This window comes from Pinus tabuliformis, chromosome 2_1, assembly GCF_031772625.1.
Source record: "Pinus tabuliformis cultivar Carrire ecotype Pingquan chromosome 2_1, CPIR1, whole genome shotgun sequence".
In the NCBI taxonomy this organism is placed as follows: domain Eukaryota; kingdom Viridiplantae; phylum Streptophyta; class Pinopsida; order Pinales; family Pinaceae; genus Pinus; species Pinus tabuliformis.
In genome coordinates this window covers 273,125,342-273,151,603 of record NC_142299.1, presented here as the reverse complement: position 1 = coordinate 273,151,603, position 26,262 = coordinate 273,125,342, and the positions used below count along the sequence as shown (strand labels likewise).

The window sequence follows — 26,262 nt, the reverse complement described above, 5'->3', positions numbered from 1 at the left end:
GAAGGGCCAGCTAGAGAGCGTTGAAGCTAGGTAGTTGGACCACGAAACCTATGCTTTTATTACTTATGCTAAATTTCTTTCCAATTAATTATTTGTATTTATATTAATACTGAAATATGTTTTTTTAAGATTAAATACATTTTTTATATATGGGAAAACAAGTTTTAAATAAAAACGTCTAAAGAAATTAATTTAATTTAAAAGTATTATTTTAATTAATTTTATTAAAAAATATCTTAATCCGAAAAAATATTATTAATGTTATAATTTTAATATTTAAAATTAAAAAGCATATAAATAATTGTCAAATTTAATAAAAATATAATCATTTTAATAAAAACACTCAACTAAAATGGTTTTTAAATATAAAATTTTAAAAAACATACAAAAAAACCTTCTTCCCTGCACCAAGCTGCGGAACGAACCTGGCAGCCTCTCCAATTTCATGCACCCCAGCACGTCCAAGCTCTGGAGGTTCGTCAAGCTGCCGAAAGAATCTGGCAGCCTCTCCAATTTGTAGCACTCACTCACGTAAACGCTGGAGGTTCGTCAAGCTGCCCAAGGAATCTGGCAGCCTCTCCAACTTCTCGCACCCACGCAGGTCCAAGCTGTGGAGGTTCGTCAAGCTGCCGAAGGAATCTGGCAGCCTCTCCAACTTCTCGCACCAACCCAGGTCCAAGCTGTGGAGGTTCGTCAAGCTGCAGAAGGAATCTGGCAGCCTCTCCAACTTCTCGCACCAACGCAGGTCCAAGCTGTGGAGGTTCGTCAAGCTGCCGAAGGAATCTGGCAGCCTCTCCAACTTCTCGCACCAAAGCAGGTCCAACCTGTCGAGGTTTGTCAAGCTGCCGAAGGAATCGGGCAGCCTCTCCAACTACTCGCACCAACCCAGGTCCAAGCTGTAGAGGTTCGTCAAGCTGCCCAAAGAATCTGGGAGCCTCTCCAACTTCTTGCACCCACGCAGGCCCAAGCTGTGGAGGTTCGTCAACCTGCCGAAGGAATCTGGCAGCCTCTCCAACTTCTCGCACCCACGCAGGCCCAAGCTGTGGAGGTTCGTCAAGCTGCCGAAGGAATCTGGCAGCCTCTCCAACTTCTGGCACCCACGCAGGTCCAAGCTCGGGAGGTTCCTCAAGCTGCCGAAGGAATCTGGCAGCCTCTCCAACTTCTTGCACAAACCCAGGTCCAAGCTGTGGAGGTTCGTCAAGCTGCCGAAGGAATCTGGCAGCCTCTCCAACTTCTCGCACCAACCCAGGTACAAGCTGTGGAGGTTCGTCAAGCTGCCGAAGGAATCTGGCAGCCTCTCCAACTTCCTGCACCAACCCAGGTTCAAGCTGTGGAGGTTCGTCAAGCTGCCGAAGGAATCTGGCAGCCTCTCCAACTTCTCGCACGAAACCAGGTCCAAGCTGTGCAGGTTCGTCAAGCTGCCGAAGGAATCTGGCAGCCTCTCCAACTTCTCGCACAACCCAGGTCCAAGCTGTGCAGGTTCGTCAAGCTGCCGAAGGAATCTGGCAGCCTCTCCAACTTCTCGCACGAACCCAGGTCCAAGCTGTGCAGGTTCGTCAAGCTGCCGAAGGAATCTGGCAGCCTCTCCAACTTCTCGCACGCACCCAGGTCCAAGTTGTGCAGGTTCGTCAAGCTGCCGAAGGAATCTGGCAGCCTCTCCAACTTTTCGCACCGACGCAGGTACAAGCTGTGGAGGTTCCTCAATTTACCAAAAGAGTTTGGTAATTTAGCAAAAGAGGAGGAATCAATGACGATCCTTTCCAGGTGCTCCAGCTGCCCTATGGACTTGGGAATGCTGGAGAGGCAGCTCGCATTAATTATCTCTAATTCCTGCAACTGCAAAGGTGCCTGCAAGACCAAGCTTTTAGAATGTAAGAAAGATATATATGATTCTCGTGAGGAAAACCGTCAGGAAAACCGTCAGAAATCATTAGAGACCCAGTTATACAATATCAATAGCGACTGACCACACACTTTAACTGAAACAGTTTAGATTTACCTGCCATTTGCCTTGCCATAATGTTTCCAATACACCGTCCTCCACTCTCAAAACCCTTAAATTCTTAGTTGTAATCCACGAAGGTATGCACTTGTAGGGACAATAACGCCAGGAAAGCCATATGAGATTTGGCGAGCGCACCCGCAAAATACGATCCAGCAGATGCCCTTCAGCCTCAACAAGTTTCAAATTCATGGCATCAAAACCAAGAAAACAATTGGACAGACTAATGCAAAGCTCCATCAAGAAGTTCCCCAACAACTGCTGACTCCACCATTGGTAACATGACAACATTTGTGAGCTCGTCTCCAATCGTTCGATACTATCCCCTTGAGGAAGCATTCTAATTCCGCGTGCTTCCATTATAACCTGTTCATGCGGATGCCTGCTATGATTAAATTTAATTATTTTGAAAATGTAAACAGATGGGGCACTTGAGAACTGTATACAGATTTCTATGGAAAAAATACAACCATGTTAAAAGTTTGAATGGTTGAGGACTTACAGATGATTGCTGGTGCAGCCAATCATTAATGTTCCCGGTGGTACGCCAAAGACGGCGCGGGAATTTAGTCTCTGCAATTTCTCTGCCCAAATCACGGAGGTGATCATGCATATGTATAACATCTTCATCGTCTACTTTTGCAAGGCATTTGAGCTGTAAATTTTTAAACCCCAACGAGCCTTCCCAGCCTTCCCACCTTGACGCGTTCCATACTGTTATGGCACTATTTTTGTTTTTTCCTATGAAAAAACAGGCTATATCTAAAAATATCTGTTGTTCCTCATTGCCAAGTGCATCATAACTAATTTTTAAACTATTCTTTATATCACTGGGAAGTTGTAATCGGTGAAGTATGGCCTCCCAATCAGATCTGTCGTCATATCCAGAGAGAAGTGCCCCAAACACTATTAACGATAGGGGTAATCCACCACATGCCATTAGAAAGTCATTTACCAGATCCTCAAATCCCCGGTGTGGATATGGGTGACAGAAGGCATATGAGCAAAAGAGCTCTTGCGAATGTTGGTAAGGAAGGCCTGTTAACATATACATGGATGACTTTTTCACCCCTGACCTCTTTAGGACAGTTTCATCCCTAGATGTAATCAAAATTAAGCTATCCTTATCTAAGATATTTATATCCGGTAAAAGGGCATCTACCTGGTTCACATGATCTATGTCATCTAAAATTAAAAATATTTTAGAAGATGAGAAAAATTGTCTAACAATCTCTGTACCTTCATGGATGTCGTCTATTTGCCGATCATCACCAAACAGACCCTTCAGAAGTTTACTCTGCAACGAATGTAATGAGATTCTTGCATTTTCTCTTACATCTGATAAAAAGTAGGATTTGCTATACTCTGAACTGTTTCGATTGAAAAACTCTTTAGCCAAAGTTGTCTTGCCGACTCCGCCTAAGCCGACTATGCCCACGACCTGAACTTCTCCTGTGCGTTGCTGTGCTAATACTGTAGTTTCAAAATCTTCAATTTTGTCATCTAGACCGGTGGGATTCTTGGCCACATACAACTTTGTCTTTGCGGGCATTAGTTCCACCACACGTTTGACGACCTCATCTAGCAACAGACCCTCGTCGCTGGTCATTCAACGAGAAAACCAAATAAATAAGTAATTGGAACCAAATGCATATGCATTATATGTATACTTTTAATTGAAACCACAGGCAATTTGGTTACCAATTCATACACACGTTATATATATTGTATCCACAGAGAGGGAGTTGGATGTCTTACCCGTTAAACTTGCCCTTTAAATCAAAGCCACTTATATCTGCCACATCACAGAGAGCTTTTCTCCATTTTTGAAGAGTGGCAGAGTCATAACGTGGCTTCTCTTCATCAGTTTGAGGGTCGACCGTTTTCTTCACCTGGAGTTGGTTGAGGGCCTCAGCATACACTCCTCCTGCTGACTGATGTGTCCACCTGAGGGCAGCAGGGTCGATATGGTAGAATATAGGAATAATGGGAGCGTTGGACTCCAACATGAGGACGAGTTCACGCAGGCACCATGGTGAATGTGCATAAGTGGGAGAGAAGATGGCCACATGGACCGAGGCACTACGAATAGTGTCGACTATTTGGGAAGGAAAATTGGATCCCACTTCCAATTCTTCTTGGTCTAAAAAGGGCCTGTATCCATGTATAAAAAGACGACGGTAGAGATAACTAGCGAAGGTCTTCTTGGTGTCGGGGCCACGGTGGTTGATAAACACACCGTGGCTGCTACTGTTGATGGGATCAGCAGCAGAGGAACAGGAGGCGCCAGAAGCGTCCATCGTAGTTGCAGGAATCAATTTGAATTTCAGAGTGGCTTTTGTGAAACGAGGATGGAGGCGTTGGGTATGTGAATGCTAAAGGGATATAGAAATCGAAATAGAAAAGTGGGAAACTCTGAAGGCCGAAGCCACTGAGACTGAGACTCCAAATGCGAGGGTGGAAACGAATTCAAGAGCCTACCAGAAAATGCGGAGAGGATCGTAAGGGGAGAAAAGTTGGGAGTGCAGAGATGTATGGATCTTCGTTCTCCCAGATGCTTGCACCACCAACGCATCAGGGAAATAAATAAAAATTTTAACTTTAACACACCAGTGGTAGGCGCACACACGAACCGCGTGGAATTTCATGCCTTGTGCGTGGGATCCACACGGTCGATGGTTTACAGCGAATCTTTCTTTCTTGCGCGTGGGGTCCACACTGTTAATGGTTTACAGCTAATCTCCCTCTTTGAGTGTGGGGTGCACACTGGTTCAACTTTCATGTTTTTTCCCTTAACTTACACAATAATCTCAATGCGTGGGGCTTAACTTTCTGGTGTGTTTCCGAGAATTAACTTTGGCCATACTCTCTTTCCGTGAGGTCCACAATGGTTTAACTTTCCTGTTTTCTTGAAATAACTTTGATTTTCCTCTCTTTGCGTGTGGCGTCCACAGTGATTTAACTTTCGTGTTTGTCTGGAAGGGCAAGTCTTATTTCATACCCTATAGCATCATTAATGCACCTACTTGACACTAGATTGACGTCACCCGGAGAGTCGATCATGGGCATGCATCCATGCATCCACATCTCATCACTCAGCGCTGGCAATGCATGTTCCTGCACGCGTCTGGTGTCGGTGTTCCTGCCCGCCTCCCGTTTGAGGACTTAATGAGGTTCACCAACCTACGCATTAATGTTCATAAACTCTGCCGGGATCCATAGTTTACCCGCCTCCGTAGTTTACCTCACATACCGTGTTAGATTGACAACTCTGCTAGAGAAACCAATATTTAACACGACATAGGCTTATTATAGACTCATTAATGTAGTGTTGTTGATATAATTTAACATTAGTTTACGACATAGGCTTATTATAGGCTCATTAATGTAGTGTTGTTGATATAATTTAACATTAGTTTTAGGAATATGAATAGATTTAAATGATAAAGAAAAAGACAACTAATGTGAAAGAAGATAATGTACGCTGCAACTATCTACCACAAAAAAGATAATGTACGCTGCAACTATCTACCAGAAAAAGTTGCAGTGGCCATTTTTTTTTGAAAAGAAGAGGGAAATAATTGAAATTACTTTTGGAAGCATTATAAGATGGTAATCTAGGTCAATCTTTAAAGTAACCTTGGAAAAGAGCAGATGATCATTCACGTCAAACTTGTATATTTTTATTTTATGGAATGATAAGTGAGATTATTATTGGTTATGATGATAATCTCCAATTGATAAAAATAAAAATCTTTTTTATTTTTATTTTTCTAATTTAATTTTTTTTGGTTAAATTATGTTTATTTTTGTTCTTTGTTTTAATCATTTTATGATATTTTAATTTTTTTTTAATTTCTGTTTAATTTTTTATATTTATAAGTTTTTTTAGTTGATTTTTTTGTTCTCTGTTTTTATTTTATTTTTTATGCTTTATTTCTTGTTATTATTTAAAAAAAAATGTGTTTTTATTGTTTTATTTTTTATTTTTCTATATTTGAATTTTTGGAGTTTTTTGTATTATTTTCTGTGTTTTCTTTTATTGTTTCTAATTTTTATAATATTTGAATTTTTTTTTTATGCTTTTTATTGTTTTTTTTCAATATTTGTTTTTTTTGTTTTATTTTTTTATGGTTTTTGTTTTTTTTCAATATTTAAATTTTGTTTTCTTTTTATTAATTTTTTTATGTTTTTTCGTTATTTTTTCTTTTTATCAATATTATAATTTTATCTATAAAAATATTTTATATTTTATTCAATAAAAATATGTAAAAAATATATTTTTTAATCTTAATCAGTTTTTAAATATATATTATTTTGGTAACTATTTTAAAATAAATTATTTCAATAGCATCCCAAAAACTTAAAATTAGTTTAACCAGTAACTTAAAATTGTTTTAACCAATATCTCATTAGTGAACCAAAAACATATAGTCGTGCCCACATACTTAATATAGCTGACAACCATTTTTTTGAGCATTCCAAGAATTTAAACCTGTCTTAGCATTTCTAACAATTTTTTATATTATTCAATTAAAAATTAACATCCCAAAGAACGAGGACTCTCATAGCATTAAAAGATTGTGTGTGTCCGGACACGTATGTGTGACAGAGACTGGTTGCAACAACTGTGAGTCGTGGTTTATGTTGCGTCAGTGAAGAGTTATGAGTCGTGGTTACATTTATTTATGTTGTTTGAGCGCTCTCACAACATTAATTTATGTTGGTCAATGGCCACTCTTTCGGATGCCTCTCCTCAACGTTTCTTTACGATAATCAAAGCTGTCTTCACATGCCTTTATTTCACGCTCCATTACCCACTACTATAAACTATGATATCATTATGCACCGTGCACGCTGCTCCACATAATGCATATGATACCAACGGATCTTGTCTCCAGGTTTTGCAATACAAAAATAAATAAATATATATATTGTCTCGAACAAATATATATTGTCTCAAACAAATAAATATATATTTTTATGTTCGTCCATGACAACTCCTGTGGTTACATTTATCTATCTTTATATATTTTTATGTTCGTCCATGACAACTCCTGTGGTTACATTTATCTATCTTGTTCGATACTGTTTGAGCGCTCTCACAAAAATAAATATATATATTGTCTCGAACAAATCAAATCATTCGGTGAAATGAAGAGCTTTATGCGGGGGACTAAACGCAAATGGGTTCTGAACGTGTAACATGCAGTATGCGCTGAAAGAGCGATATGTCGTTGGCCAGAAAACGCCACGCATATCCTGCTTCCACGTAGTCAAGTAATTAAATCATTAAAACTTTCAGTTCACTTATTTAAGTGAGGCCATAGTCTCATTAGCGGGAGGAGTTATCTGGAAAGTGATGGAAATTCCGGTTATATTTAGAAAAAATTTGATAAGGATTTTTGTAAATCCAAGTTATAATTGTTAAACTTCAAAATCTTAGGTGTTTTAGAGTTTTTTGATAGTGCTGAATCCATTTCTACCATAAAAACAGGATTCAAACATTGTTTCTACACGATTTTTTGAAATTTTTTTGCCCGGCCACTTTTAATGGTCCGGAGGAATTTAGTAGACGACTCCTTTAACAAAAGGGAATGGATAAAAAGGTTACTGGTTAATTAATAAATAAAAAAAAACATGTATTATGACCCTGCTCCATAATAAATTCATAGAAATCTTTATTTCAATGAAGGTGATAAATTCCATAGTTACCAAGTTTGGCCAAACAAATTCGCCCATTCGGTTCAGTACAGGTAATAATTCAGCGAATTCAAATTCCGTACAGTACATAAAATTGGCATAATTTTTCTGTTTTTCAAAGCTCTCAACAGATATCTATATATATATATATAGATATATATATTCCAAATCCCTCAACATTCGTTTTACACTTTGCTCTATTATCAATATTTATTCTAATTATAAGAAAGAGGGTGATAAATTTCATAGTTACCAAGTTTTGGTCAAAAGTAGTTGTTTTTTTCTAGTTGTTTGACAGATCAATCTCTCTATTTAACTTGAAGATGAACCACACTTCTGGTTCGAAACACGTCGGCAAATGAATTATGATGTGATTATCGCCTAAAACCTATCTTAAAAACTTACAATTGATTATCATTCATTCACAACATACAATTGGTATTATGATGTGATTATCCCCGAAACCTATCTTAAAAACATACAATTGATTATGATAAATTCACAACATACAATTGGTTAATGAAGCACTTATGGAGGAGATCAAAAGTTAAAATATGAAAAAATTAGCCAAAAAAAATTGTAAAAGATCATCAGGAAGAAGAGAGTTGAAAAAGAAAAATAAAAAATATATGCTAAATTGGATGAGTTGTGCTCTCATAACATAGCTAAAATTGGATAGAAAATATATGCTAATTTGATAAAATAAATTTAAAATTTAAGGGATAAAAAGAATTGGAATATGATATGGGTAATGTGTAATCACTTACCTAGAAGGACATATAATGGGTTGCTGGAAATAATTATCAGACAATTATGTCATAGTGTACCATGTTGAAGACCATTATTACATCGATAAGCATATCTATTTTAGAAAAAGCCCTCAAATTTTTAGTTTTTATTAAATAGATGGTTAGGATTTGAGATTGAAGGAATATTCGTAGCGATATACAAAAATAGTTTGTTGAAATTTATGTCTCACCATCACCTTGTGCATTTTCCCTTCTTTTTTCATAGTATAATTATTTGTTATCTCCTTGTGCATTTTCCCTTCCTTCTTCATAATATAGTTATTTTTTATGTTTTTACAAATGGAAAGCACTTTTATTAAATGTGGCTTGTGAATTCACTCCAAAACATTCTCCACTTAGACCTAGGCATTTTGATTTACACAATTCATCCATCAGCTTGAGCAATAAATTGTTACATTAATATAAGCTACTTGATCACTTGGTATTGTTTGACTAGCCTAGATTTTATTTTTGTTTATTTCTCGATCACTCTATATTATTGACCAACTTGGCTTGAACACGTTTATCTGGCTTCACTTGGCACAACGTGAATTTCAAGTTTTATAGCAAAGAATCCTTTGTCCCAACAATATTCTTTCCCTTGAATATCATGGTTTGCATAAGTGTGTAGTGACTTTGGAAGGCCATACAACTCAAATAAAGTGTATTTCTACATGCATTCATGATTTGATGAGCTACTACATGATGTATACAAGTAGTCTAGTTGGGGAAATTTGAGTATTGCATGTAATACATGATCGTGTGGATGAAACAGATAGATTTATTGACGTTCTCATTAGTTTCGGTGGGTTTGATTCTATAAGCTTGTAAAGAATCTTTCAATTAATATATTTGAAAATTTACTCTAAACTTGAGTGTGGTGAGAGTTTATTGAAGTGCTTCAGGTGATAGGACATAACTTTCTATTGTGAAGTGTAAATAGCCATTTTTTTCCAAAATGCTACTATTATTGCATGTTTTACCATATTGTAATGGTGTGTTTATGGTTGTTAGATCGTACAAACAGATTGATTTGTAATGGGATTTTGAATCCTTAGGGTACTTAAGTTTAGCAGAAGGATAGATTTCACATAGGACTATTAACCATAAAGGAAAAAGTTGCAAAATAATTTGTATGGCCTCATTTCAATGAAGCTTGGTTGCTTGTTGCAGTTAGGAAAATATAAATGTGTAATCATATGCCCTAATGACGTTTTAAAAGTGGAAACTAGATGGAAACTCAATACAAGTTACATGATTAGAAGCTTCAAGTGTAAGAGAAACCAATTGAGTGAGGCTGGTGGGAATGATTAGAAATCATTCCCTCATAAATGGTGATATTGATTTTCCTATATTGGTTGCCCAATGATCTAGAATAAAATTTTGGGGATGGGCCTTCTTAGATCAAAATTATCAAGAGTGGAAATCAAACGTTCAAGTTCTAGCCTTTAAATTTATCTTTTGATCCCAAAAATAGACCATAGACCTGATTGAAATAATGATTTTGTGTGCAGAACCAATTCTAACCCATTGTATAAATAATCCATGTAACACCCTCCTCCCACATTTACCCAAGTGTTACAGGTATATTTGGGCACATCACTCCCGACATTCAGGTTAGTACTATTAGGGCTCATCAAACCCTAATTCAGTTGCTACATGCCCTAGACGAGTCATCACATTGAATGCCTCCATCTATGAAAGTTTCCTGGCTTAAAACCCTCCTAAAATACCTCCTTGGGAGATCAGCGCAACCTTGGTCAGGGGTAATTGTGCTTGAGTGCAGGTAGGCCCATTCAAGGGAGCATTTCAGTGCACTTAGGCCCACTTACACCTGCGCTGGGCGAGAATGAGTGAAATTTGCATAGGGTTCTGGGAATATTCCTTCATTCTAGATCATTCTAGAAGGATCCCAACTCTTATCCCATCCTACGAGCTCGAAATTGGATAGGATATGGATTCATTAACCTCCTATCCTCTCATCCCTTATTCCATGGAAGCTAACTCCAAGTTTGGAAAGCCATTCAATGCCCAATTTATGACAAAACCACCTCCATTTCCCTATATATTAAGCACTCATCATAGTGATCAGGGGCTCGACTTTGAATATTATAGAGAAATATTGTTGGTTTGAGGTTTGAGATCATAATCAAGTAATGTTATGCTGTTGGATTGGTGTGCTTTTTGGTGTGATGAAGGTTGGAACTCATGCTGGATGAGTGACATGGTATCAAACTACTTTGGATGTATCTCCTCCTTCTACCTTTAATAAAGTTGTTTACTCCTTTTCCCATATTCTTGTCTTTATATATGATGATTATATGTGCAAATTCTTTTGATTCCATTTGTTTATAATAGATAGATCGTATGCTTTGATTTTTTTTTTTGTCTTCTGTTTATGATTGTAGGTATTGATCTAGCGGATTCAGTTCGAAAGGGAATGACAGGAGAAATTCAAAGGATACAAAGGGAAGCGAAATATAACAAGTAGGTCCCTTGTCTTATCTATCTATCATAGGAAATGGTTAAAGTCTTTAATTCTTTTGTTCTAAGTATAGCTACCCACTTAGGGAAGATGTGTTTATCTGTAGATACAAATTCCATATAAAAAATTGGCGACCATACTGGGGATCGACCATCATTCATGGTAGTTTACCCTTATCATATTACATCCTAGTAGACTTTACTTAACTTCATTGATCTTGTTTCAGTCTTTTTGAAGTGTTTTTGGTCAAAAATTGTGTTTAAATGTCACCTGATTGGGTTCTCTGGCACCACCGCAGTGTTGATCTTGACACAATGCACTGCAGAGTAGCCTTCGATTAGAGACAGTGCTCTACAGCGCATTGTCTCCCACTCTGACTTGCGTTGATCCTCCTTAGGCTTAAAAACCCATCTTTGACTTGGATTTTTCCAAATTTGCTTCTGAAGTTGTTTGCTGAAATATCAATGTTTGTTATGGTTATGAAATCAACTTGCAACTCTTCTCCCAACTCTTCTTTGACCTTGATTGTTTAGTGTTTCTTAAGAGTTTTCTTTATCATTATCAATTCAGTGTCAAAGTTAGTTTACATCAATTAGTCTTTTCTGAAAAATAAGTGTTGTAAGGTCTTCATTTCTTCAAAAAAGAAATTGTCGTAAATTTTTTGTTTCTTGTGAAAAGCATGGATTGATTGTTTGAGCATTTAGTTCCTTTTTGTTCATCTAAATGCTAAAGGGATTGAAAAGAAAAACTTGCATCGTGCATATTGTAGTTTGTGAATTCTTGATAGGAATAGCTAGGGAAATTGCATTAGGTGTGCTCTTTGCTCTTTGTCAAAGATCTGATTGCTCTATCCGTTACTAGCTACAATTTTCATTGTTAATCAAATGAAAAGAATGTTTCTCATATTAGTTGCATTCTAGGAATTTAAACATACATTGCGTGGTGAACCTTGAAAGGAAAATTCTTAAGAAGATCAACTTAAAATTTATCTCAATTAACTTAATGGAGAATTATAACTTAATGCATAACATTTAGAGGTCTAGGCTAGAGACGTGTTCCAACATCGTTAAATATAGCAACTATCTCTTATTGCTTGCCATACATTCCGAGTGTGATACCTCATTCCACATACGTAAGTATATCATAGCTCATCCATGTACCTTCAGGTATATAGGGCGGTGTTATAGTACGAAAGGTATAAAGGAATGCTCTCACTGTGCGGTTTCGCATTACACAATGCTAACACGGATTATGATACAACTAATGAAGTTGTCTTCGGAGCTGTACAAGAAACCGAAGGGGTTTATAAACCAATGGAAATTAAGCCCGTCGACTATAGCGATCCGATGTATAATCATCACAACATCCGGCCCCGAATGGGAATGGGACAATACTATGATTACTGATTGCATTGCATTGCGTAAGGCCTCGTCATAAACAGGGTCCTTCAGCGCTCAAATTCGTTCCTTCGGACAGTGCAATGCAACCTTGGCCAGTAACAGGATTTGCTCAAGCCATTCACTTTTGAAATTCCAACCCTTTGAATGGCTGCAGCAGCAGTCACTTTCAGGGTTTCAGGTAGTTCGGTGGTCTGATTTCCCCTCTATTTCCAGCTTTAACCAATGTTTGTGATTGCTATATGTATAAAGCACATTGGATTTGGGTTTGAGTGGGGTGTTTTCGGGGTTGGGTCGATGTAAAGATTCAAAGAATCATGGAGAAAAAGGATGGATACTGTAACAAAGATATGTATGAGTTAAACAAGCATCGTTTCTAAATCCTTACTCAGCGAGATCCTTTTAATGAATTTTGTACCACAAAAACGGTCTATATTTTCATATTGAGGCATATAAAAGTTCTCTCTTATATTCTAAATCTAAGAAAAATTGTGAAAGGATTGGATTTTATTGATATGGATTCAGTTATTGTTTCAAGTTGCTGCTCTTTATTTAACTGGATATCCTAGAAGAACTAAAGTTTTTCAAATTGAATATTTTTCTTGAATCTTCTCAAGAAGAGGATAGCTAATCAAGATCGGGTGAACCTAAATCTCGAACCCTAGTATGGAAATTACACACTGTCTCCTCGGCTGGAAAATAGATAAGCTCACAAGGCCATGTTTGGCCTAGATTTATTTGTGCCCCCTCACTGTCATATCAGGTTTAATAGCATCTTTCACTTCAATTTGTCTTTAAATGTTAGCTATCATCTATAGTGTAAGTTTAGATCGGAATCACACTCAGTTTGTTCTTGAAAATGTATTAGCTAATAAGGCCTTGCTTGGCCTATATTTATGTGTTTTCCCTCACAGTCATATCAAGTTTAATAGCATCTTCCAATTCGATTTGTCTCAAGTGTGTACAATGAATTAGCTGCGATCTACAGTGTAAGTTGACATCTCGACTATTTTGTGCACGAGTGCTTAGCATAGAAAGTGCATCAGAATAAGACCGTGCTTGGCCTATATTTATCTGTGTCCTCACTGTCGTATTATCAATTTTAATAGCATGTTTCAATTCAATTTGTCTCAAGTGTTCAATGAACTAGCTGTGATCTATAGTGTAAGTTGAGATCAGAAGCAAATTCAATTTGTTCTTGACATCTCAATTATGTTGTGCACAAGTGCTTAGCATAGAAAGTGTATCAGACCCTTTGAGTGCCTGAGATATTTGAAAGATAGTACTGAGCATCTTTATGCATTGGTACTTCAACTGACTGGTGATCAGATCCGGATGTTAGCGAATTTATACAGCCATTCATATCAAGTTTAATAACATCTTCCAATTCAATTTGTCTCAAAGTTTTCAATGAATTAGCTGTGATCTAGTGTAAGTGGACATCTCAACTATGTTGTGCACAAGTGCTTAGCATAGAAAGTGTGTTAGAATAATTCAATTTGTCTCAAAGTGTTCAATGAAGTAGTTGTAATCTAGTGTAAGTTGAAATCTCAACTATGTTGTGCACAAGTGCTTAGCATGGAAAGTGTGTTAGAATAAGGAAATGCTTGGCCTATAATTATTTGTCCCTCACTACTGCCATATCAGGTTTAATAGCATGTTTTCAATTCAATTTGTCTCAAGCTAATTCAATAAATTAGTTGTGATCTATAGTGTAAGTTTAGATCAAAATCAAACTCAATTTGTTCATGAGATCTCAACTATGTTGTGCACAAGTGCTTAGCATAGAAAGTGTGTCACAATAAAAATGAATGCCCGAGCTATTTGAAACAGAGAACTGAGCCTCTTTGTGCATTGGTACTTGAACTGACTGGTGATTAGACCCAGATGTTAACGAATTTTTACAGCCAGTCGGTATGAACAAGACTTGGTGTTTCAGTGTATGTTGTAATTTTGTGTCACTGTCAGTGGTAGTTTGGAATTTTCACGTTCTATTCACAGAATACTGGATTTAAATATTTCAAAACCTTGCAACACTCACAGATTATTAGAATAATACTGAACTCAAACATATGTAACCGTTGAGATTCTTGGATATCATTAATACTGAATTCAAATTGCTATATCAGTATTTGTGGTTCTTGAATTGCATTAATAGTATTGATCTTTTATGAAGAGCAATATCATGAGCACTGAAGCAGGAGACAGTCCACGTTTCTTCTCAGAGTCCACTAATATGATACAAATGGCCCAATTTAAGAAGGAAACTAAAATCAATAAATAAGAAACCTTTTAGGCCAATACAGCAGGCATAGATTTTTCGTTCAAATTCTCTGTTAAAAAAGTGAGATTGAGATATGGCTCCTTTCTGTCTTTTTCATGAGTTTTTAAAGTTCAAGGCTCATTGAGGCACTGCCTACTCTTACATAAGGAACAAAAATAATTCTATACTCTTAACACAAAAAATAATTCTATACTCTTACACAAGGAACATAAATAATTCGAAACACAACCCACTAGAAGTTTCTTTGCTTCTGCATATTATTATATAGTTCATATTAAATTAGGACTCTTTCACATTAGATTATGAGATGGTTTCTACTGCACATTATTATATAAATTAAATGTATAAATTAAGATTATTTTGCATTGCTCTGAGACGCTTTAAGACCTACAAAAGTCCATCTGAAAGTCAGCCTGCTTTAAGAGTAGCAAAATCAATCCGAAAAAGCTAGCTCGAAAAATTCAATCTGAAGACTACGCTGGGACTGATTTGGCCAGCTTGCACTAGATGCAAATCCAACGGTCACAGCCAATGGTAACCACTGCTTTGAACAAGGCGAAGACTATGCCCATGCAGGGTTAAAGTGGCTTTTATCTTAACTAATTCAATTCCCTAGCCTTTTGCAGAATATTGCACAGGCTTTTTTAAAGGTGCTGCATAAGTGCATAATTTAATCAGAACTCGACTGGAAATTAGGTTTCAGAGTGCATAATTTAATCAGACATCGACTGAAAGCTAGACTTGGCAGAAACCTTAATTGGATAACTAGTCTGCAAAATCCAATCTAAAGGCTACCCTAAGACCATGTCCATGCAGAGCCAAAGTAGTTTATATATTAACTAATGAAATTCCCTAGCCTTTTGGCAGAATATTGCAGATGGAGGCTTTTTCAAATGTGCTATAAATGTGCGTAATTAAATCAGAGATCGACAGAAAATTAAGTTTAAGGTGTTGTATAAGTGCATAATTTAATCAGAAATCGACTGAAAACTAGGCTTGGCATAAACCTTAATTGGATAACTAGTCTGCCGAATCGAATCTGATGGCTACCCTAAGACCATGCCCATGCAGAGCCAAAGTGGTTTATGCAGAATATTGCAGATGGAGGTTTTTTCAATTGTGCTATAAATGTGCGTAATTAAATCAGAAATCGACTGAAAATTAATTTAAGAGTGCATAATTTAATCCTACATCGACTGAAAACTAGGTTTGGCAGAAACCCTAACTGGATAACAGTTCATAGCTAGTCTGGGAAGAAAACCTCATTGGATGACCATGCACTACTAACCATTTAAGCTGGTTTCATTCGGAGTAGTCTAGCGAGGCCGAAGGAATTGTAGGCAGGTGTTAAACCACGACTCATGCACCGTTCATGGGTTCATCACGAGTCTCTTTTTGTTTCAGAATACAGGGACTTGGTTTATTTGCTTAATTATTTATGATTAAAATGTCACAGGGTTTGAATGAATAAATAAATGCTCAGTGATACCAAACGCTACATTCATGGGTTCGACGTGTTGAACGTGCCTGGTTTTCGCCTGGCTGGTGCAGGTGGTGAGCTGCAGAGCGTCGGAGTGAGTTTTTCGGTTGTGCTGGTGAGCTGCAGGCGCGAGTCAGTCCGTTCTGTGAGTTTTCGGAGTGTTTTGGTGACCTGGTGAACTGCAGGGGAGGGAGCTACTGAGTACCAGGTCGAATTGGTTACAGGTCGAATTGGTTAGGAGCAGCGCGCGAAAAACCAGAGTTCGAATTGAAATTTCGGAATTAACTCACATCTTCCTGTCAGACGCAGTTAATGCGGGCGGTGGCGGAGCTGGCGGTGGTGGAGGCGGTGGTGGAGGTGGCTGGAAGTCGCGTAGGGTGGTGGAGGGCGGAGGAATTGTCCGGTTGGCGGAGCCAGAGGTTTTTCCGAGCGGCATCGGAAACTGGACAATTCCTCCGCCTTGCTAGACTACTCCTATTGTTAATTCGTAAACACATATCGTCTTAATTCTTAAACGTTTTATGTTTACCAATTAATCTTATTATTACTCAAATGAAAGTGAAACTTTTTATATGAATTGGCATTTACCCTAATATTTTGTGCATATTGCCTAGACATGAGGCCAAATGTGATCTCTAAAATTTCTATTGGCTCAAATAGTTAGGTAAGAACCCTCATTGGTTGAGAAAAAGACTTTAAGGTTATTATGTTTGATTTATCTTTAGTTTTTATGAAGACAAATGAAAAAGACTAAAATCGATTCCAATAATCCCCACAAACTCGAAGAGGAAGGGACTAAAAAAGAGGAGTGTCTTATTTAAAAGGCTTTGTTTAAATTTTTAAGAGGGCGCATAGGATGATTAAGAAAAAGGGCTTTATCACATTCGGGTCTCATAGAATATGCTTTAACATAAATGTCAGAGAATCCTCAACAATCTAGGCTAAACCTGAGGGTTTCTGAAGTATCTGAACCGTACCGTCAGCCTGAACCAGCTGGATGGTTTCCTTGATATTGCTGACCGTGAGGTAGCAGATATTGTTGCCCATATTTAATTTGGTTCGTTATCAGCAAGCAGAACATGGAGATGTGAGCACGGAACGAAGAAGTGTTGTTTTATGAAAACTGTAAAACCAGTAGTTATAGAAGGGAATGGAGAAGAGAGACGTGAAGGAGCAGAGAAGATTGAGTCAACGAGCCGATCATTCTTGGTATTCTATTAATAATATATATTCATCCTTTTTCACGTCTTTTCTTAATTCGAAGTCTGACACTACTGGCTAGACCAGAACAACATAGGGGATTCCTATCGGTTGAATTTTTATTACGCACTATGTTAGTGTAGAACAGATTTTTTTTGGACTTTTCAGTTTGGTTTACCAATAAAAGAAAAATGACATGAAAGGCGTTCTCTGAGTAATGTTAAACGCCAGATGGGAATCAACTGCCCTTCAATATTCCGCGCATCGTCCAAAACTTTTTTCTTAGATCTGTTTTTCATCCTGTCTTGATAATAAACCACACTTATTGGTTCAAAAAACGTCCACCAAAATCTTAATATGACTTCTTCCGAAAAAAAAATATTTGTACATAAATCAATTATTATAAAAGTGTAAATCTGGTATGATTTAACAACCCATTCAGTAAACCTTAAAACACGGGCATTTGAGTTTTAATGCCAAAGCAACACTATATGTCTACCCTGGTTAGGGTTTACCTGCCATGTATTTGCTTTTGCTATGTCAAAAGCATGCTGGGCATCAATTGAGCTCCAACGTCTTTATGCACATTTGTGTAAATGGAAGATGAGGAAGACAAAGAAAACGGGGTAGCCGTGTTCGGTCTATCATTCAAAGGTCTGTGAGGGCTTCTACTTTGTTGTTCGCTTTGAAAGAGAACCTCAGCCAGGAACTCCAAGAAACATTGGCACTGGCAACGAAGACCGTTATTATATTGCGTATATCTTTTAAACTATAGCCATGTTAGGAACTATGTCTATTAGAAAAAGAATTCATATTTAAAATACTGATAATTCAAAAATGAAATTATATTTTATAATTTAAAATATATGAAATGTATATTTGAATGTAACATTACCAGTAATAAATTTATCAATAGAGATGTTTAGTTGAGGTTTCTTGTCTAGCCCGCTTGTTCCTAGGATAGGGTTTATTATAGAATTTTGTAATTATTTTAAATATTTTTTAATTATATATGTATTTTTGTGGACACGAGTGAGGTCATTTGATTTGACTGATTCGGAAGGGCCAGCTTAACAGTCTAGAGAGCGTTGAAGCTAGGTAGTTGGACCACGAAACCTATGCTTTTATTACTTATGCTAAATTAATTGATTTGTATTTATATTAATACTGAAATATGTTTTTTTAAGATTAAATACATTTTTTTTATATATGGGAAAACAAGTTTTAAATAAAAACGTCTAAAGAAATTAATTTAATTTAAAAGTATTATTTTAATTAATTTTATTAAAAAAAATATTTTAATCAGAAAAAATATTATTAATGTTATAATTTTAATATTTAAAATTAAAAAACATATAAATAATTGTCAAATTTAATAAAAATATAATCATTTTAATAAAAACACTCAACTAAAATGGTTTTTAAATATAAAATTTTAAAAAACATAAAAAAAAATTCTTCACTGCACCAAGCTGCGGAAGGAATCTGGCAGCCTCTCCAATTTCATGCACCCCAGCACGTCCAAGCTCTGGAGGTTCGTCAAGCTGCCGAAAGAATCTGGCAGCCTCTCCAATTTGTAGCACTCACTCACGTTTAAGCTCGAGGTTCGTCAAGCTGCCCAAGGAATCTGGCAGCCTCTCCAACTTCTCGCACCCACGCAGGTCCAAGCTGTGGAGGTTCGTCAAGCTGCCGAAGGAATCTGGCAGCCTCTCCAACTTCTCGCACCAAACCAGGTCCAAGCTGTGGAGGTTCGTCAAACTGCCGAAGGAATCTAGCAGCCTCTCCAACTTCTCGCACCCACACAGGTCCAAGCTGTGGAGGTTCGTCAAGCTGCCGAAAGAATCTGGCAGCCTCACCAACTTCTTGCACCAACCCAGGTCCAAGCTGTGGAGGTTCGTCAAGCTGCCGAAGGAATCTGGCAGCCTCTCCAACTTCTCGCACTGACGCAGGTACAAGCTGTGGAGGTTCGTCAAGCTGCCGAAGGAATCTGGCAGCCTCTCCAACTTCTCGCACAAACCCAGGTCCAAGCTGTGGAGGTTCGTCAAGCTGCCAAAGGAATCTGGCAGCCTCTCCAACTTCTTGCACTCACGCAGGTCCAAGCTGTCGAGGTTCGTCAAGCTGCCGAAGAAATCTGGCAGCCTCTCCAACTTCTTGCACCCACGCAGGTCCAACCTGTGGAGGTTCGTCAAGCTGCCGAAGGAATCTGGCAGCCTCTCCAACTTCTCGCACCGACGCAGGTCCAACCTGTGGAGGTTCGTCAAGCTGCCGAAGGAATCTGGCAGCCTCTCCAACTTCTTGCACCAATCCAGGTCCAACCTGTGGAGGTTCGTCAAGCTGCCGAAGGAATCTGGCAGCCTCTCCAACTTCTCGCACCGACGCAGGTCCAACCTGTGGAGGTTCGTCAAGCTGCCGAAGGAATCTGGCAGCCTCTCCAACTTCTCGCACCGACGCAGGTCCAAGCTGTGGAGGTTCGTCAAGCTGCCGAAGGAATCTGGCAGCCTCTCCAACTTCTCGCACCAACCCAGGGCCAAGCTGTGGAGGTTCGTCAAGCTGCCGAAGGAATCTGGCAGCCTCTCCAACTCCTCGCACCAACGCAGGCCCAAGCTGTGGAGGTTCGTCAAGCTGCGGAAGGAATCTGGCAGCCTCTCCAACTTCTCGCACACACGCAGGTCCAAGCTGTGGAGGTTCGTCAAGCTGCCGAAGGAATCTGGCAGCCTCTCCAACTTCCTGCACCGACGCAGGTCCAAGCTGTGGAGGTTCCTCAATTTACCAAAAGAGTTTGGTAATTTAGCAAAAGAGGAGGAATCAATGACGATCCTTTCCAGGTGCTCCAGCTGCCCTATGGACTTGGGAATGCTGGAGAGGCAGCTCGCATTAATTATCTCTAATTCCTGCAACTGCAAAGGTGCCTGCAAGATCAAGCTTTTAGAATGTAAGAAAGATATATATGACTCTCGTGAGGAAAACCGTCAGAAATCATTGGAGACCCTGTTATACAATATCAATAGCGACTGACCACACACTTTAAGTCAAACAGTTTAGATTTACCTGCCATTTGCCTTGCCATAATGTTTCCAATACACCCTCCTCCACTCTCAAAACCCTTAAATTCTTAGTTGTAATCCACGAAGGTATGCACTTGTAGGGACAATCACGCCAGGAAAGCCATATGAGATTTGGCGAGCGCACCCGCAAAATACGATCCAGCAGATGCCCTTCAGCCTCAACAAGTTTCAAATTCATGGCATCAAAACCAAGAAAACAATTGGACAGACTAATGCAAAGCTCCATCAAGAAGTTCCCCTGGTAACATGACAACATTTGTGAGCTCGTCTCCAATCGTTCGATACTATCCCCTTGAGGAAGCATTCTGATTCCGCGTGCTTCCATTATAACCTGTTCATGCGGATGCCTGCTATGGTTAAATTTAATTACTTTGAAAATGTAAACAGATGGGGCACTTGAGAACCGTATACAGATTTCTATGGAAAAAATATAACTATGTTAAAAGTTTGAATGGTTGAGGACTTACAGATGATTGCTGGTGCAGCCAATCATTAATGTTCCCGGTGGGACGCCAAAGACGGCGCGGGAATTCAGTCTCTGCAATTTCTCTGCCCAAATCACGGAGGTGATCATGCATATGTATAACATCTTTATCGTCTACTTTTGCAAGGCATTTGAGCTGTAAATTTTTAAACCCCAGCGAGCCTTCCCACCTTGACGCGTTCCATACTGTTATGGCACCATTTTTGTTTTTTCCTATGAAAAAACAGGCTATATCTAAAAATATCTGTTGTTCCTCATGGTTAAGTTCATCATAACTAATTTTTAATTTAATTTTTATCTCATTGGGAAGTTCTAATCGGCGAAGTATGGCCTCCCAATGAGATTTGTCGTTATATCCAGAGAGAAGTGACCCAAACACTACTAACGATAGGGGCAATCCATCACATGCCATTAGAAACTTCTTTACCAGTTTCTCAAATTCGGGGTGTGGATATGGCTGACAGAAGGCATATGAGCAAAAGAGTTCTTGCGAATGTTGGTAAGGAAGGCCTGTTAACCTATACATAGATGACTCTTTCACCCCTGACCTCACTAGAACACCTTCATCCCTAGATGTAATCAAAATTAAGCTATCCTTATGTAAGACATTTATAGCCGGTAAAAGGGCATTTACCTGGTTCACATGATCTATGTCATCTAAAATTAAAAATATTTTAGAAGATGAGAGAAGTTGTCTAACCATCTCTGTACCTTGATGAATGTTGTCTATTTGCCGATCAACACCAAACAAATCCTTCAAAAGTTGACTCTGCAACGAATGTAATGAGATTCTTGCATTTTCTCTTACATCTGATAAAAAGCAAGATTTATTGTACTGTGATTTCTTTCTATTGAAAAACTCTATGGCCAAAGTTGTCTTGCCGACTCCGCCTAAGCCGACTATGCCCACGACCTGAACTTCTCCTGTGTGTTGCTGTGCTAATACTGTAGTTTCAAAATCTTCAATTTTGTCATCTAGACCAGTGGGATTCTCAGCCCCATACAACTGAGTCTTTTCGGCCATTAATTCCACCACACGTTTGACGACCTCATCTAGCAACAGACCCTCGTCGCTGGTCATTCAAATGAAAACCAAATAAATAAGCAATTGAAACCATAGCCAAAACATCATACACATGTTATAACGAATTCATTTACACGTAATACATTTACACGTAATTCATTGTATCCATAGAGAAGGAATTGAATGTCTCACCCGTTAAACTTGCCTTTCAAATCAAAGCCACTTGTGTCTGCAACAGTAGAAAGAGCATTTCTCCATTTTTGAAGAGTGGCAGAGTCATATCGTGGCTTCTTTTCATGAGTTTGAGGGTCGACCGTTTTCTTCATCTGGAGTTGGTCGAGGGCCTCAGTATACACTCCTCTTTCCTTCTGATCTGTCAACCTGAGATCAGCAGGGTCGACATGGTAGAATATAGGAATAACAGGAGCCTTGGACTCCAACATGAGAGAGAGTTCATGCAGGCACCATGGTGAATCTGCATAAGTGGGAGAGAAGATGGCCACATGGACCAAGGCACTTCGAATATTGTCGACTATTTGGGAAGGAAAATTGGATCCTACTTCCAATTCTTCTTGGTCTAAAAAGGGCCTGCATCCATGTATAAGAAGGCGTCGGTAGAGATAACTAGCGAAGGTCTTCTTGGTGTCGGGGCCACGGTGGTTGATAAACACACCGTGGCTGCAACTGTTGATGGGATCAGCAGCAGAGGAACAGGAGGCGCCAGAAGCGTCCATCGTAGTTGCAGGAATCAATTTGAATTTCAGAGTGGCTTTTGGGAAACGAGGATGGAGGCGTTGGGTATGTGAATGCTAAAGGGATATAGAAATAAAAATAGAAAAGTGGGAAACTCTGAAAGCCGAAGCCACTGAGACTGAGACTCCAAATGCGAGGGCGGAAATGAATTCAAGAGCCTACCAGAAAATGTGGAGAGGATCGTAAGGGGAGAAAATTTGGGAGTGCGGATATGTATAGATCTTCGTTCTGCCAGATGTTTGCACCACCACCGCATGTAGCAGGGAAAAAAATAAAATATTTTAACTTTAAGACAGCAGTGGTAGGCGCACACATGAACCGCGTGGAATTTCATGCCTTGTGCGTGGGATCCACACGGTCGATGGTTTACAGCGAATCTTTCTTTCTTGCGCGTGGGGTCCACACTGTTAATGGTTTACAGCGAATCTCCCTCTTTGAGTGTGGGGTGCACACTGGTTCAACTTTCATGTTTTTTCCCTTAACTTACACAATAATCTCAATGCGTGGGGCTTAACTTTCTGGTGTGTTTCCGAGAATTAACTTTGGCCATACTCTCTTTCCGTGAGGTCCACAATGGTTTAACTTTCCTGTTTTCTTGAAATAACTTTGACTTTCCTCTCTTTGCGTGTGGCGTCCACAGTGATTTAACTTTCGTGTTTGTCTGGAAGGGGGAATTTTCACATCACTTTATTGCAGGTAATAAAACTTTGACACGTATCCTCCATTCAAAAGGAAAGATGTCACCTCCACCTTTAACATTTCCAGAGGTATATGGCATAATCGAGAGGAAAGCTGAACCTCCTGAAATGGCCAACTGTAAAGCTGATACTCTGCATGCAAGAAAAGCTGGACCTCGTAAAATGGCCAACTGTAAAAGCAGACATGGAATTGACGTTCCACTAACTCATGGAATTGACGTTTCACTGACTCAGGTCAGTTTCTCCCATTTATCTTCTTTTTATGTGTTAAAGCCTGCAAAACGATCACTTGCCGACACGTGTAACGGACCGAACCAGCATTAAGTGATATCGTCGTTGCCTTTGAACAGCCTTGTATTATAGTCAAATGAAAATAAAAAATGCCATAGTCTAATCATCCTGTGAATTTGTTCCAAAAATAATGGAAATTTCAGTGAAATTTTGATAAAATTTTATATGAATTTTTGTATATCCAGATTACAGCTATTAAATTTCAAAGTTTTGGGTACTCTAATTTGTATATCTAAATTATAGTTATCAAATTACAAGATTTTAAATACCTAGAAAAAAATATGATTTAAATACTGCCACTGCTAAATATGTTGAAATTGTAAGTTTTAAATTGATTGCATGCTAAATTTGTTGAAATTGTAATTTTTAAATTGATTGCATGCTTATGAGTTGTTTCTTACTGTTGTGAAATGCAAAGCAATAAGATTTTTATTATATTACATACAATTTAAAAGATATGTAATTACATTTTTCTTTTTCTTTTTTTTAACCCCACTACTCAATATTATTATATTATAATCCTTATATAAATTATTTTATTTTTTAGTTCCAGAAGTTATTGATTCATTCATTTTGGAACCAAAACTATTTGATCTTTATATAACACTCCTACATTTTTATTAATTAAATAAGTTGTTGTTTGAGACTGGTAGCAAACAAGCAAGTGTTAGACACTTATCCTCTTGTCATGATTTCGGTTATGGTGTGTTATTGAGATTAGTTATTAAAGTGCAAGAAAACTTGGAAATTGAATCAATGGTTTTCATATTGTATTAATGTGTACACATTGTACGTCATTTTTTTGAGTAGATATCTTAATAGAGTTGATTTCATTTTCCAATTTATGTCTCCTACAATGTTATCAAAGCATGGTTAATCTACTTTGTCAAATAGAATAAGTCACTAGTTTTGTGGCCATCCAAAGCATTGGGCAAGAGATCTTGGAGGAGATTCTTTGTCAACACATTGTGGTAGAACGAGCCTATTTTTGACTCCTCGTTCCTCGTTGTGCATGTTGGAGACTAGAGTATTCAAACAGAACGAGATGGTCAAGTGTGACTTCCAGTGAAAAGGTATGCGGTCGTCGCATTGTTCATCAGGTATGTGGGGTTGCAATGAGTGCCCTCTTGCCCCTGATTTCCATTAAATAATCGGTCATGACATCACAACGAAATGTTTTTGGATCTACAAATGTTGCAATGAGTGCCCTCTTGCCCCTGATTTCCATTAAATAATCGGTCATGACATCACAACGAAATGTTTTTGGATCTACAAATGTTTCTTTTCAAATCAGCTTACTTCTATTCGGCACTAAATGAAATGTAGTAACATCTATTTGAATAGTTTTCCCACTCAGCTATGCGTGTGTAATTTCGATATAAATGATAGTGCTTGTGTGTCTTCATTATTATCTTTGTCTGGCCAGTGATGGACCAAAAGTAGAAAGAGGCATTGTTATGACCATTCAATTTATTATAGTTCTTTTTTGTCTCGATTATTCTGAAGATGATGGTCAAGCCTACCTTTTCTATCATTTGATCAGTCAAATTGAGATGTTGTCATAAAAATTTCTGCATTAAAAATGTTCTATGTGTTGAAGGAAGACCGAGCACTGGAGATTTCATTTTGTCATTGCACTGCAGTGTTGAAAAATTGTTCCGAATCAATTTCTTGAGTCCACACCCTCTACCAGTTAAGTTCAAAGACAATAAGTCTGGTGTGTATGGTGGTAAATTATATACAAGAAGGTGACAAAAGCCAATGTGATATGTAGTTTCCGTCGTCTTTAGTTCATGTAATAAGCCAAAGCTATAATTTTGAGGTATTATGAAGAAGCCCGATATTATGAGTTGTGCTTTGAAGAAGGACGTTCTTCCATGGGATTATGGTGGATTTGCGGTTGTTAAACCAAGATTGGGTACCCAGTGCGATGGAAGGAGAAGGTATTGTCTACCAATGCCACAAATTCGCCCGGACGATAGATTTCTTGACGAAATCTAGTAATTTTTTTTTCAAAAATCAGAATGTTGGTGTTTGAATCCTTTTTTTTATGGTGAAAAGGCATTCAGCACCATCAAGAACCCGTAGGGCACCCAAAATCCTGAATTTTGACAGTTGTAACCCAGATTTTCAAAAACTTTTGCTAGAATTTGTCATATTCTAGCCGACATTTCCATTATATTCTCGGCTAAATTGTGGGCTATTTAGACTATGCCAGGAAAAAGTAAGGGTAAAAATTACTGAGTTTGACCACATGCAAATATCACATGGTTCCCCAAAATAATAACCAATAGTTCCCCATATTGCTAGCTAAGCTTCAAAGAAACGGGAATTTATTTGATAATAGGAATATATGTTATGTGCAAGTTGTTTCTTATACCCAGGTCTACCTACCCAGGCCTAACCAAGTCTACCTAGGTCTACCCACGTCTACCTAAGTTTAGTCTGTTGGAATTGTAGAGGTTACCCTTGGAGGAGGGGACCTGGGTTAGGGCCTATTGCGGAAGGTAGAGACATAATTTGTCTCACAGAAACTCATGAGCATGATGGTTCCAAAACTCCTGTGTTTGACGGTTATTTGAAGTTGGTAGTTTGGAATAAGGTAGCA

General features: G+C 38.3%; 1 protein-coding gene across 1 annotated transcript; it reads right to left on the bottom strand.

Moving 5' to 3' along the window:
* Positions 1-856: 856 nt before the first annotated feature.
* LOC149199821 (uncharacterized) lies at positions 857-22,904 on the bottom strand. The gene is given in 10 exon segments (XM_089400723.1): positions 857-1,588; positions 1,591-1,848; positions 2,000-2,368; positions 2,505-3,603; positions 3,761-4,377; positions 18,808-18,937; positions 18,939-20,248; positions 20,388-20,735; positions 20,872-21,961; positions 22,105-22,904. Coding segments are annotated over 10 exon segments (6,480 nt in total). The 5' UTR covers positions 22,647-22,904; the 3' UTR covers positions 857-871.
* Between the last annotated feature and the right edge of the window lie 3,358 nt (positions 22,905-26,262).